The 14,536-nt window shown below is 42.0% G+C and overlaps 1 protein-coding gene across 7 annotated transcripts in view; it reads right to left on the bottom strand.

Moving 5' to 3' along the window:
* Positions 1–344: 344 nt before the first annotated feature.
* Positions 345–14,536, bottom strand: part of SMYD2 (SET and MYND domain containing 2) — a 34,676-nt gene continuing 20,484 nt past the window's right edge. For 3 of the 7 annotated variants that reach the window (XM_075147071.1, XM_075147075.1, XM_075147076.1), the window contains 6 exons: positions 14,336–14,438; positions 11,855–11,965; positions 9,983–10,103; positions 9,013–9,187; positions 7,495–7,603; positions 5,023–5,433 (listed from right to left, as the gene is read on the bottom strand). In XM_075147071.1, the coding sequence (XP_075003172.1) occupies positions 5,353–5,433; positions 7,495–7,603; positions 9,013–9,187; positions 9,983–10,103; positions 11,855–11,965; positions 14,336–14,438 (700 nt within the window). In that variant the 3' untranslated portion in view covers positions 5,023–5,352. Of the gene's footprint in view, positions 4,863–5,022; positions 5,434–7,494; positions 7,604–9,012; positions 9,188–9,982; positions 10,104–11,854; positions 11,966–14,335; positions 14,439–14,536 lie in introns of those variants that run through there. The other 4 variants (XR_012673155.1, XR_012673154.1, XM_075147074.1 and 1 more) reach the window with 4 other exon arrangements.

Below are 14,536 nucleotides of genomic sequence, written 5' to 3'. Positions count from 1 at the left end.
AATGGTAATTTTAAACTTTTCCTTTCATCCGACTTCAATGTATTTTTTCCTGCTAGATTTTATCTTGACTAGATCTGCTAATATTGTAAGTGAATTGGGCTGGTGCATGTCTTCAGAGGTTCCTTTCCACCCCAGCTTGCAACCAAACCTCAGCATGCCGATGTTTTATGATTGAAATGTGATACAGTTTTGTAGGGGAAAAACTCAACCGTCTGACTTTGAACCTGTTGTCGTTTTATCAGGCCTAAATTGCTTGGGCAGTATTTCCTAACCTTTAGGGAGTGACAGGAAAATGCGTTTTGCATCCAATTTCATTAGTCATAGCAAGAATGAATGCATGAGACTTAAAGCAACAGTACCGTTTAGTTTGTGTCCTGCAGGCTTTAACAGCAGAGTCCTTAAGTAGAAAAGGAGGACAGTTTGGGGTTGCCGTCTGTTGTTGTTGCATGGGGTTTTTTTAACATCAAAGCATGACAGTGGGTAGGTTCTAAGAGACCGGTTCCATCCATTTGGAGTAAAGTCTGGATTGAAAATCTTGCAAAGATGCATCGTCAATGGATGGAGCTGCACCTTAAAAAGTTTGACACAAGCAGTCTTCTCCCAAGGTGCCCACGTTGCAGTCTGGCACGTTTAGCCTACGCTCCCTGATTCTTTGTAAGAGAGAACTTGGAGTGGATAAGCAAGTCTGCCTTGGGAATCCGTTGTGTATGTTTTCCTGTTTGTGCACTCTTAATCTGTATTTAATCTTGCAATTTAACACCCTTTTTTTTTTTTTCTTTAAGCTCTTAACAATGATAGTATTAAGGTTGCTGGCATCAAATTTTTGGTTAAAGTTACGGTCTGAGCATTCAGCGCCTAACATTGTCCGATCAGGGATGGGAGAGATGACAGCTGAGTTCTGATGCTCCTCTGGATTCCCTGTTTCCTTCCATCCTCCACAAGCTGCTCTGGGGGATGGTGGACATCAGCTGCTCAGGTCCTACTTGTTCCAGCTCATCCACAGGCCTGCTTTGGCACCTCTTGTCCTTCATTACCTGAGGAAAGATGAAGCTTGATCCCACAGACTTTCTCCTATATAGGTATATAGGGGCCCTAAATGCTCAGCCTTATTGGAAATACCTTTTCCCTAAACTAGTTTCAGCTGGCAGGAGATACATCTGTGAGAACTTATTCAACCTATTGCTAATGCAGTCCTTTATAAAAAGTATATTGAAGGACATTTCTGTTCCACTTATTTAAATCAGTTGCCTCAGCTACAAATATTATTAAATATTTGCATGATTTCAAGAGCTTTTTTTTTATTTATTTATTTAATTACTTTCTTATAAACAGACAGAAATGCAAATGGCAAAACATAGGTTGGAAAAGAATGAGTAAGTCTCAGTGCTTCAATAGAGATGGCTGTTTTAAGCTAATACATTCTTTTTTAATCCGATACCTGCTATGTCTGTGTAGCCCACAAGTGACTCTAAAACAAATGCCGATGGGCAATCTCGTACTTGGATATAGCACACAAATCTACGGGGAACATTCAGCAGCTACTGACCATGCTGCGTTCTCAACAGCTGAGTTCGCACTGGTCTCCTGGGAGGAGATGAGGACTGAATTAGCTGTTGTCAGTCTCGCTAACAGTTTGTGAACGGTGTGCTCAGAAAGTGGAAGCATCCGTATGGCCGATACCTGCTCTAGCAGCTCTTGTGCATCACTGAGAGAAGTCAAAGTTAAATTTTGCTGCTGGTCTTTATGCAAAAGAAAGCTTTACATCTAGAGAGCTAGGTGGCACCCACTGCATGAAATAAAGGATGCATCATATTGAAGTAGCAAATACCCAGAACTGACCTTGAAAGGGAAGCACTGCATGAAAACATCATTTGTCCACCCCTCCATAAAAATGGATATAAATCTGCTGATGTATAGTCCAAGTCAGCTGGAGTTTGGAGGTGGGTTTTGATGCCAACAAGAGAAAGGTTGCAAGTCCAAAACCCCAAAGGCAATTGTCTCCATCTTGTTCTTAGCCTTCTAGAGAGGTTTTCTTGTAGAATCTGGTGCTATAGGAACTACAGATGCCATCCAAGTACCTCCTGGAGAGGAGGACATGATACATGCAGCTGCATGTAGCCTTGGCTTGCAGGGATTGTGATTTGGGGAAGGGAACAGCTGGCTGCTTGGGCTGTTGGGCAAACAACAGAAGATGGAGGTCTGAGCCATAAACTATTGTTAGATTGTGAAACAAAACACTTGGTGCACAGATCAAAAATAGCAGTGTTTATATAAATATTTAAAAGTAAATAAATTTTGTTAGGGTTTTTAGAGTATCTTACACTACAATTCCCTTGGTTTCTCTGAGCCATTTTTTGGTTGGTGTTTTTTTCAGTGTGTTAAAGTTTTGATGCCTGTGCCTTGTGTGCACCCTTGCTGAGAATTTCCCACATGCTACAACAGCAGGACTTTGCCTTTGGAGGGTGAACTGGAAGTCAGCGGTAAAATAGCAGCTTTCACTGAAGAATCCCAGCACTATTTAACAGCAAGGGAAAGATTAACACTTCAGCTGATCCCTGAAATGAATATAGTGCTTAATAGTTTTACTCTTCTAAATCACCTGGGTCAGGACTCGGTGTTTTGGACACTCAGCTCCAGGTATTTCAGGGGCAGTGTTCCCTGATGAGGCAGGCAGAACAAAAGAGGAAGGCTTCCTTACAAAATACTTCCACAGCAGGCTGGAGGTCACACCCTGTCTTGGAGAGTGGCTGGTAGGTGACACTTCAGGAAGACATATGAATGCGTCTAGAAGAGGGTCCTCAGCCCCTCTAGCACACCTGGCAACCAGTCCTTTGGGGGCTTCCTGAGGTCAAAGTTATATCCCACTCACTGTGTTTAACCACTACTGATGGATCCATCTTCCATGAATCACATTACCCTTTCTTTAAAACCCATTTGTTCCTCTGGCCTTCACAATGTCCTGTGGTGGTGAGTTCCACAACTTCATTATACATTACGTCTATAAGAACTTCCTTTTTGTGTATGTTAGATAAAAACACTTTCTTGCTGCTACTTGGTCTTTAAAAGAAAACAGATCTTTAGTGCCAGAGACACTGTTAATAGGAGGTTTATCCTGTTGAGATTGCTCCATATGGAAACATACTTTCCTCATTAGTAAAGTACCTTTCTTTGGCTATTTTACAAAGGAAAAAAGTTTACACATGCAGATGACTGTAATATTCCCATATATAATTGTGTGGGACATGTGTTAAATGAAATAACATGTTTAAGTAAGTTTTATGTCACTGGATTTTACTGTCCTGTTTTACTTCAGTATTTTGATGCTTCCTGTTTTGTTTGTTCTGTAATTCTGCATGTGACAGTTTAGCACAAAACAGTGATCTGAATCTCACAACCTCATTGTACACATTTTGTAGAGAAATGAGACATCAGTTGTATGTGCCCTTCCTGCTGCCCACTCCCTCCTGTTAGGGCTGAATGGCAGAACTATTCTATGCTATTGAAAGCCTTTAAAAAAATAAATCTATGCATGCTATTTTATATTCTAATGTATTATTCATATCAGTACATAAGCTTAAGCTTGTCAGTTTTATCTTGTGTATAGAACTGATTACTTTTGACAGTATTTTTGCACTGTTTCTTTTCTTTCTCTTTTTATAAAGTCCTATTCAGCATTAATTGACTGCAAGAATTTTTTACCCCTTTCACTGCCTTTGTGTAAATAGTTTCTTAAATGCTTTTGCAAATATGAGAATGTCTTCAGTCACTAAGGATTTTTGGTAAGGCTGTCCTTCATATTTACAGAATACAATAAACCATTTTTTTCAAGGAAAACTATGCTTGTGTTCTTTCCTGTACCAGCCTAAGGTTTTGTATTTGCACCGATTGTGCTTGCGTTGGTTTCCCATGTTAAATTGCTAGGCACAGCCATGGCCAGAGTGAGTTTTGAAGAACCTTCTGTAAACAGTAATCCAACTTTCACGGGGGCAAGGCTCCTATGGGTGCGCATGCTAGGCTAAACCCTGGACAAGGGTTTGCTTGACAAGATAAAGTTAGGATAAAAATAGTCAGCTGGTGCCCTCTTCCCAGGCTTGGCTGTGGTTAAGTGGCCTTGGCTTTCTGGAACTGTAAGATCTGGTGCAGTGCAGTTTTATGTGCTCCAGCAACAACGGCTGGCTAGAGAGCAATGAAAGCTTTCAGCAAAATGAGCTGACAAACCCTTGTTTTCTAGCAGTTTTATTTTCAGAGCAGTGCTTACAAGAAAGAAAATATGATGGAAGTTCTTAATGGTGTTCTCTCTCCCATCATACTTTATAAGCTCTGAAAGCAGTACGGCGTGGTAGTTTTACTGTGCAACGTATTTCAACTTTGGTGCTGGAAGTACACAGCCACGCTCTCCCTCCTCTTCCTTCCCCATCCTTAAGAGCACTCTCCTGCCATTGATCTAAATGGAGGAAAAAAAAAACCCTGGTCTCATCTATGGGCAGAGAAAGCCAAGTCCTGGGTTTTTTTTCCTGAGAAAGTGTTCTTGTTCCTCTGTTAAAAGTAAATGCTAACATATTAACAGAATAGTTCTAATCCACTGGCGGCAAAGGTACGGCTGTAAGGAGATATGAGCTCTCCTCTGCAATACACTCACTTTAACATGTGAAGGGGGTTAAAAAGCCAGAAGTTGCACAGTTCGTGTTTTGTGCAAGCCTTCGAGCTCTGAGGTAGGTGCCAGCACTCTCTGTACAGCGCATGCTGAGCTCCAGGTCCTTACCGTGATGAATCCCCACCTGCCAGGAGCAGTGACGGGCCTGCAGATTACCTGGCTGAGGGAAAGGTGGTGGCTTTCCAGCACAACGCACAGAATTCATCAGCTGAAACAAAAACGATTTGTGAAAAGAGGAATTGGATGCTAAACCAAACAAAAAAAATACAGCCTTTTGCTAATTAATTTGGCAGATTAAATGAAACGACTTAGGCAAAAGTAGATGTCACAAAACTATTGCACTCATGTAAGTGTACAAGTGGAATCAAGAGGGGTCAAAACCACTTTATTTACTTTACACAAATAAGATCCACATTAAAATCCATAAAGAAAAAAATGGCTATTTTTGCACATGAGCTGTCAAAAGGCATAACCTTTAAGAAACCATGGATGCTTCCTTAAAAAAAAAAAAAAAAGAAAAAAAAGGCAATTGTAGATGTGTGGAAGCTAGGAACATTTTGCAAGGCCTAAGTGTGTTTGTCATTCCAATTATAGGACAGAACTGTGTTCATACTCTACCGCTTTTCAAAGCGCTCCTGAAGGTTTCCATAACAAGGCTTTTTAAATAAAGGTTTGAAGGATTGCATAGATTCAAAAGCTCAGTGGTCCTCTAATTCCTTTTTGATCTCTGAAATGTATGGATGATCCTTCCCGTGTGCTACTTCCATGATAGCAATTGCCTTGAAAAGAAAAAAATATTCACACAATTGATTCATATATAACACCAGGCTATAAATACTCTCTTTAGAGGTTTGAAACAGTCTGACACCTCTAGCTACTTTTTGTCCCCTTGTAGTCATAAACCCAGTAGGAAATAAAATGAAATTCAAAACTAAGTAATAAAGGTTTTACATTCAGAGAATACATCTTTCATCTTAAAGGATCCCAAAGCACCTTTCAAAATGATATTCCTGACAAAACTACTTTGAATGCAACCAGCTCCAGGACAGAAAACTGTAAGAGGGTGGGTAACATTCTGGCAGAGGACTTAACCAGTATCAGAGGAAGCTCTGTTCCTACCAATTTATCCTTCAGCTGCCAGACTGACAGCAGGCCTGTTACAGAAGTTACGTTAAGGCATTTCAGACTTGATCCTGTAAACCCTTCGCTGGTTCCAGGGGCTACCAATGCTTTACGAAGGAAGCAATTGCTTAGGCAACCACTGAGGCAAAAGCGAGATCTTGTCAGATTCGGACAGACGCTGCTGTGCCCAGCTCCCTGCCCTTCCACCTCCAGCCTGCTCTGGTCGTAAGAGCGAACGTTTCAGGCAGCCAAACCCCCTGACTGGCACTCTCCTCCCACTATGCGCACTGCATTGTGGAGTGGGTGTAGAGGCAAGATTTCCACTTGAGAAAAGGATAGCAGTGGCCCCAAACAGACGTAATAAATGGCAGCAGTAGATAGGACTGAAGGAAGCAAGTTCGGAGTAAGTCTGAGAATATTTAAAGACCCCAGTGCTAAGATAAAGCAAGGAATTGCAGCATCCCAGCCACCAGAGCATTTAGTCATTTTCTCCTCAGGAAACATTTGTGGAATGATGCTCATATTTGTTAAGTCAGTACAACAAGAGCCTTTGGTTCCACCTCAGCAGCAGTGAGAAATGACTCCGTTCCCCCTCCTGCCCAGAAGAAGAAAGGAGGGCCTTCCGGACGAGAACAATGGTTTTGTTTTTCCACTAAATCCCAAACATCAGCGGCTGGGATAACTTTGGGCAGTTCCTGTAGGCAGCTTTTGGAAGTGAGTCATTAGGCTCACACAGAAAATGTTTGTGTTAGGAAGCTAACTATGCCAACAAAATCTACCTACAGTTCTCAACCCCCATCCCATGTTCCTACTGGCACAAATCCCAGTTTTAGTCAAAGCTTTAACACCACAGCGAAGGAAAACCTATGCTAATTTTAAACTAGGTAACAGTTAAATTTTAAAGCATATATGCTTGTAGTGTCTTTCACCATGGCTGGATGGCTCTGTTATTGCTGGCTAAAAACTTGCCAGCATCTAAAAAGGAAGGGAAAAAACAAAAAATTATGACATTCCACACCAATTCATTATATGCTACAGTAGTCACTGATGCTTAAGAAACTAAAATAAACTTCTGTCCAACAACAACAGGGGAAGAAAGTCAAGAAACATGGTTCAGACTAATATAAAAAGAGAAGAATAAAGAACTAAAGAATAAGGAACAGACTAATAAAAAGGGGGGAAGAAAAATGTAAAACCAAATGCTGTATTTGCCAATTTCAGCATTACCATATGCATTGAATTCCCTTCAGCTATTTAAAAATCAATTGGTTCCAGAACAAATACCCACCAAAAGCATGCCTAGTTTAACTTGAATATAGAAATCACAGACCTCAATGAAACACTATGTGCCTTTTGTAAGAGCCAAGCATTTTTTCTGTCCTTACCTAGCAAGTGAGGAGAAGCTCGAGTTCTGCTTCATTTACACTAGTATAGCTCTAGCTCAGTGAAGAATGTACAGCAAATGTTTAAGCATAACGCTCACTCCAGCTGCTGCGGTAGAAGTCCACCATGAAAAGGTAAGACCCCTTGTATGCGAGAACAGACCTATACTGCATCTTTGGAAAAAATCAAAACTGAGCCAAAAATCCAGTAACCAAATATATTAACACACGGTGCATTTCCTACCAAGCCAGGCTTACTGACAGAGAAGCACATAGCGTTTCAATGATCCCATGCCTCAACTGGTATTATTAATGAAGAAACCAGGAAATAAATACCCTCTTCAGGGCTTTAACTCCAGCCGTTCTGTTCTCCAGTGCCATATACAGTCTCCCTAACTTCAGCCACATGGAGGCAACATTCAGCGAGTAGGAGGGATAATGTTTACTGCAAGAGAGAAGGAAATTCAGCTTTATCAAACCTGGCAGTTTCATAGCATTCTCCCAGCCCTCGTCCCCCTCTCAGGGGGCAAGAAGCTGCCTCTTGTTGCCCCTGCCCATTCACTCTGCCATGACTGCCAAGAGTCAGTGCCAATTGTTTCTGGGATGGGGACGCCTGACAATTGGGAATTGAACTGAAACTACCATATGCCTCTGAACAGCTGTCAGATGGCAATGACTTTCTGCCACTAGTTTTAATCTAGCCAGCTACAGAGAGAGACTGCATTGTTACGAGTTTTTGGAGCCACCCTACACCCGCAGAAATAACTCTGCCTATTCCACAATAGTTGGTCTTTAATGGAAAGCGAGGGGCCCTCAGCAGCGTGTACGGTGCACATGCCATTCTGCACTCGCACACACTGAGCTAGCAGAGTCTGGTTCAGCAGAGCTGACCTGGAATGCCAGGCTCGGAGCCAGAGGAGCTGGGCAAGTCCCAGGGAAGATAAATAGTACTAAGCCCCCGGAGGGGGAATGTTGGCTCCTTCTTTGTATCGCTGCTCTCTGCCAAGTGATCTGTGACTTTACGTTGGCATCTGCTCCAAAGGGAGAGCTTTACTTGCGCTCCCCCCAGCTGGCAAGAAAGTCACATCTCAAGATGAGAATCTGCTTGGGAGATTCATGGCAGGATCAGATACAGTGCGTAACTGGCTGGCTCTAATGAACGAGATCACTACTGTAAAAACACAGAAAAATTTATTGGAGAGAGTATTAATTTTTTCCTGCAGAGGCTGCGTGCTGCCTTGCCCCACACGGGGCTTCAGCCTGCACACTCTCCCACGCCCCCAGCTCTAGGGCCGGGGAGATCAGGGACATCGGGGCACCCGCAGCCTCCGAGCGCAGGAGCTGAGCTCGGCTCCAGCTCCCTCTGCTGCTCAGCCCCAGCCCTGGGACAGGGCTCTGCTCTCCCGCATCCATGACCGCCGTGCTACTGCAGAGAGAAAGGATCGGGAGAGGGCGGGAGGCTGACAGCAACAGCCGGCTTTGCCTCCAATACCTTATACAAAATACTGATTGCAGATGCACTTCGAAGCTCTGCTTTAGTAAAGTACTAGGATATTAAAAAAAAACCCAGTATTTATCCAGCTAAACAGAACTAGCACAGTATCCAAGGTGGTACAAACTTATTTTGAGAACACAAAGAAAGGATTTCAGAGCCACCTTCTGCTATATATTGCAGGCCACATTTTGACAGCAGCAAAATCTGTCCCAGCATTTAAACATTCCTTTTTGAGTAGTGATGTCATGGGTAGCGTGTTTATACAATACGTACTGAGAGAAGTGATCTCTGCCCAGACTTGTCTTAATTGTTCAGATTACTGAATTAGAGCACTAAAAAAAAAAAAGTCTCATATTTACCTGTACGGTCTGATAATTTTTTGCCCATAACGCAGTGCACCTTCCCAGTCCTGCACGTAGAGACAGACACCCATGGCTTGGTACATCATATGTAACATATAAACATTACTGTCTTCAAACACTGCACCCATCTTGTCCAGGCTAAGTTCACAGATCTCCAGTAATTCACTAGGAGGTATGAAGCAGTCAAGGAACCAAATAAATAAGTGGTCTGTGATTAGACAACTACCTGGTAATGCCAAAGAAGAACTGACTTAAACTCGTTCAGAATGGTTCTGAGAAGTCCTCTTTTCTCTCAAATGGCATCAAAGCACTTATGCTACACCTCCAGAGCTACTTTGAGAGGTATTCTGCTCATGAGATTATTCCCCCGCCTACTCAGATATTCTACAAAACTAGCTTTCAGATTTAAAAAGCAACAAAAAAAAGCAGCTTTCCTGAATCACCACCGCACCAGCAATGTGTCAGAGGAAGGGGGAGTGAAATTCCCCTGCAGTGGGTACTGACTCAGGCATGAGATAGCCTGGTCTGCTTCTGGCCCAACGAATCTTGCATTTTTGCCTGCATCGCACCACTGTTACAACAGGTAGGCTTGTGACCATCAGCATTAGCTGCAGCCTCACAGGAACTCTCTCAAAACCGGGCAATATTACAGTAGACAAACACATGCACACACCTATGCTCACTCTAGCGTCTGGCTTGTTGTGTGGAGACAGCCATATGCTGCACGCTTAGAAACTGAGAGCTGCAGAGGAAGGAACAAACACAGGCTCTCACAACCCCACAACACCTGCAAGGTTAAACTGCCCCTTGTCTCCAGGGACAACTCTTCAGACGCAAAGAGGACAGAGGTATGTTTAACTTCTAATGGTAATAGTATTTCTCCTGCAGGTACTTTTGAAGCAATCCAGCAGGTGAAATTTTTAGGTCACACACCAAGCCAGTGGAGTCAGGATGAGACAAAGGATATATTTGTAGTGTTTGGCTCGCCTGAATTCCTCAATCACGTTCCTGGCATATTTGATCATGTCCCGTACCGTCTCTGCTGATGGAGGATCATTCAGCTTGCGGATTTCCAGTTTCTCTTTATCCTGAAGGAAACACAGTGGATGTTATAAATGCAGGTTCCAAGTCCTACAAAAAAAGGTGCAACTGCTACACAAAATTACTCTAAAAAAACCAGACACAGATAGAAACTTAAGCTCTTCAAAGAATGTAAAAACAAAGGTAGAACGTGCACCTGCAATTTTTCTCTAAAGCCTTGGCTGGGAATCCTAGAATCCTCTGTGCCTCCCAGTTCATCTGCCATACTCTACTTCCACGAAGTCCCTTTCTTTTGGAAGATCCAAAAGCTTTTCGATTTTGTGATGGAAGCAGTTTTACATAGGAAATTTCACTGCTTCCAAGAGATTAGGGATTAAACAAATTCAGTTTTAAGGCTAGAAAAGCCCAAATATCTTACCACCAAGTGATAGCTCAGTGGAAAATGAGATAATACTAAACACAGAAAAGGATCCTTCATATCTACAGACAAAACCACATTTCCACATATTTTGTTATTTCTGCTGGACAGCTCCACTTACTCTTATCTTTCTATCTAATTTACTACTTCATGAAGAGTCAGCTGCAATCTGGAGACATCTTTTGCTGTTAAGCTAGATTCCTTTGTCCTTTATTATTTCATCTGCCAGCTGAGAGGGATAGAGGAGACTCTTTCCAGAGCTGAAGGAGGATGAGTGACAGGTGATTCCAAGAGTAGCATGTTGTTGGAAATCACAGATGAAATCCTGGCTTCATTAAACTCAGTGGCAAAATTATCAAGGTAACTGTGGGGAAAAACACAACTATGGTATCAACAGAATGGCCTCAAACAAGAATACCGGCTATTATTTTGGAAAAAGGTTACAAAAGACAACACCTCCTTTAGAGGAAGGAGATGGTTATCTGGTCAGTTTGGAAAGCAGCTCTTAAAAGGACACCTTTGTGAAAATGGGGGAAGAAAATAATCTAGAACTTAAGGATCAGACTATGCCAGCCAGACCGATCTTGACTGGAATGACAGATGAGCCACACGAAGCTCAATTATCCTAGGACCTCCATTGAAGGATAAGTGAACAATTAGTAGGACATGCACAGTTGTTTCAGTATCTGCTGGGTTTGGGTGCCTTTTTCCATCCCTCGTAAGAGCTTTTGTTCGAAATAACAAACACCTTGTTCTAACGAACACTGTCTGGTTGTCTGCCTTTGCCCTTTGAAGGGCACCAGGTGATGTCTAATGAATGTAAATCTGGCCTGTGCATCACGAGGGGCTGTGACCCAGCACTACTCTGTTCGTGAGAACGACGTGGAGGAAAGCTTGTTTTAAAGATTCTGCTGGGTCTCCAAACCATCCAGGAAAGTCATACAACATCACCGAGAATTGACTGAGATGTCCCACCCAGGAACTGCAGCAGGACTCTATCCCAGAGCAGGACCCCAGAGATGCCTCAAGCAAGATTCACTGCTGGGAGCTGGCAGAAAACATGCAGTTACAAAAACCAAGTTCCGAGCTAAATTCTTTTGGCCAGGTAGCGTAGACATAGTATAATTATCTACTTTTAACAAAGTTTTCATCTTTGCTTTGTAGCTCAACTTTAAATAGGCATCCACCAGGAAATTTCCTGATGTGTCATGATTACAGTGGAAAGAATGAGTATCAGAAAGTCTAGACAGAAAAACAAAGCCATCCCCCCTCTCTATTATCCTCCTTTCCAAAATTTAATTAAACAAATATAATATTACATCTAAGGACTTGGGTAGGTGCCTTGACAGTCAGAAGCATATTTCACACCAATTTTATTACCTTTTCTTTTGTAATGCACTCCCTGCAATCACAATTAAAGAAATACGAGTCTCTTAACCGGTCATTTCTGTCTTCTGTGGGATACAATAGGTCAATATAGCTGGTAAAAACCTATATGGTAAAAACAGCAGTCAGTGAAAAGCAGTATAACTACACATATTTATCACTACCAGTTCTGGTATATGTAGTATAATGACTACATATTCATGCAACGTGTGGATCCCTGCAGCCACATCACCTGCCTGTTCCCTCACATTCCAAGCCTCTCAGCAGCAACAGGAGTTGCCATTTGTGAATGCAATCTGACAGAGAAGTGTTTCCTTTCCTATTCATTATGGAATTTCCCTCAAATACTACCCTGGCTTAAACCCAGGTCAGCAAGATTCAGGTGTGGATAAGGAAACTATCACAGAATAAATCTCAGGCTCCTGTCAGACTAAAAAGAGATGCCTAATTTTCAGAAGTAAAATAATGATTTCAGGTATCCAACCTAGGATAAATTACAGTGGCCTGGTTTTTTGGAGGCTGGAATCTCAAATTTTTCTTTCTGAAAACCTACAAAAACTGGGGCAACAGCAGTCACTAGTAGCTTTAGAAATTTAGGACAAGACCTTTAGATCTCTGAAAAGAAGAGAGGCCCAGTGCTCCAGTTCTAGCAGAATGAATATCAGATTTACTTCAGCAGCAAAATTTTAAAGCAAAGAAAACCTGCTTTTGAACATTTTAAAGGCCCTTCACATACACTATTCTTAAGTTTTCCTGTACTTCAGTGGTCTTCAGAAAAGAACCCCTGCAACTAGCTTTAATGCTCTGTTTTTAAAATGAGATTTCTCCCAAGAAACATGTCATATGCACAGCGCAGTTGATCATTTTGCTGACCAAGGAACAGCTTTAGTTCCATTTCCTCATTTATAGTTATTTGAAATGTTTTGCTCAGTCTTTATGCTTAAGGTTTCTTTCTTCTTTAAAGTAAAATGTACATGTAATTTCATACAGTACATGTTCTTCTTCTTCTTACTCTGTGTGATCCCACACGTTCCCTCACACTCCTGTCCTCCCTTCCCTATTTTCAAAGCACGCAAAATGCAGGAGTTCCGTTTACAGCAAAAACTTTAAAAATGTTGTGATGCAATAGCTACATTGAACCTGAAGATGGAGACACAGGCCGTAAGACTGCACAGAGCCCAAGAAAAACCACAAGCTCACATTTATAAAATTCTTAAGTGTCAGAAAAGCGAGTGCGCAAAAGCCATGAGGTCCTGGAGAAATGATGCAGCTTCTAAGACACAACTCAATCAAAAGAAGATGCCAAGCAATACTCTACATCTCTATCTCTCACAGTAAGCTCTCCCCAAAAATGCTGAAATGTCCAGGATCCACAGTAAAATTCCGAAACCAAGATCAGTCCTTGTCCATTACTACAATGTATTTGCAGTGACTGCCAACATCACAGACAAATCATCGTTAGTAAATGGCATAAAAAGAAGTTGCTCACCTGAGTCATTCACCCTTGGCTCCAGCAACTAAACTCACTTTGTTCACAATGGTGAACAGCTATAATCCACAAAAATAACCTCTCTCCCCTTCTTCAAAACTGGTATCACATACTTCAGAAAGTGGTAGGAGTTACCAAACTCAAATCCAAACTTATTTTGATCAGCATTAACCTTGCCCGCTAAATTAACATTAACAAACGAGCCACTGAAACTGTACGCAAACTCCATCCCCAGAGAGAACATTCCGTATCTTCCTCCCCTGCAGATATTTGAATATCCTCCTCAACTCTGTTTAACATCTATCTTCTTTTTTTTAAAGCAAAAAGCAGCTCTGCTGCTGAAGACTCCCTGCCAAGTTCATTATTTGATTGAGAAAGTTTCAAGGCAAACCCAGAGTCTTATTCAATTTCACAGAATTTTATCCATTGCTGTTCAGCTTCGCCCCACCTAAAAACACACTCTTGTTCTTCTGTGACTTCCCAGCCAAAGGCTGCTGAGGTGATATGACTAGGTCCCGTGTTTTGTGGATGCTCTGTCCAACTAGAAGTTAGAGGACTTATCTGAACCCATTTACCTTGTTTATTCTGGCTTCAATTTCAATACATTACTATTATACTGGGAACTATTAAAGCAGTAGTAATTTGCTTTGATCCTGGAATTTCAAAGCACCAGCCAAACATCAGTAAACTCAGCCTCATTTTACAGACGGGTAAACTGAGACAGAGGCTGCCAGATACGCAGTGACTGCTGCAGGTGCCCTTCCCTTGTTTCAGCACAAAATGGGATACTGCCTCTGAGAATCACTTCAGTCCTCCAGAGCCACCCCAACTTTTCCAAAGCAACATCTTACACTTCTCTGAGAAACAAGAGATCCTTCCCCCCTAATATTAAATTGTCATCTGATTGAAATGAATCCTGAAAAGCAGAATGGATCCTACTTTTAGGCTGCATATGTACAGCGTACATTCAAACACAGTGCATTTACCTCTTCTCCAGGCTCAATCTCTTTAACAGCTCTGACTTCAGCCAAGGTCCCCTTGTAAGTTACAATCACATTTGGGCAACAGCTATGGTTCATCAATGCAACACTGTAAAAGTAGGAAAGTAAACGTTTTCCCGCCACCACCACCAAAAGCAACAGGCAAAAAGTTAAGCACCACTTCACAAAACAAGTCAGTTTGAAAGA

The sequence above is a fragment of the Calonectris borealis genome, chromosome 3, assembly GCF_964195595.1.
Source record: "Calonectris borealis chromosome 3, bCalBor7.hap1.2, whole genome shotgun sequence".
NCBI lineage: Eukaryota > Metazoa > Chordata > Aves > Procellariiformes > Procellariidae > Calonectris > Calonectris borealis.
Note: the sequence above shows the minus strand (reverse complement) of the source record. Positions and strands in the feature narration are given on the sequence as shown.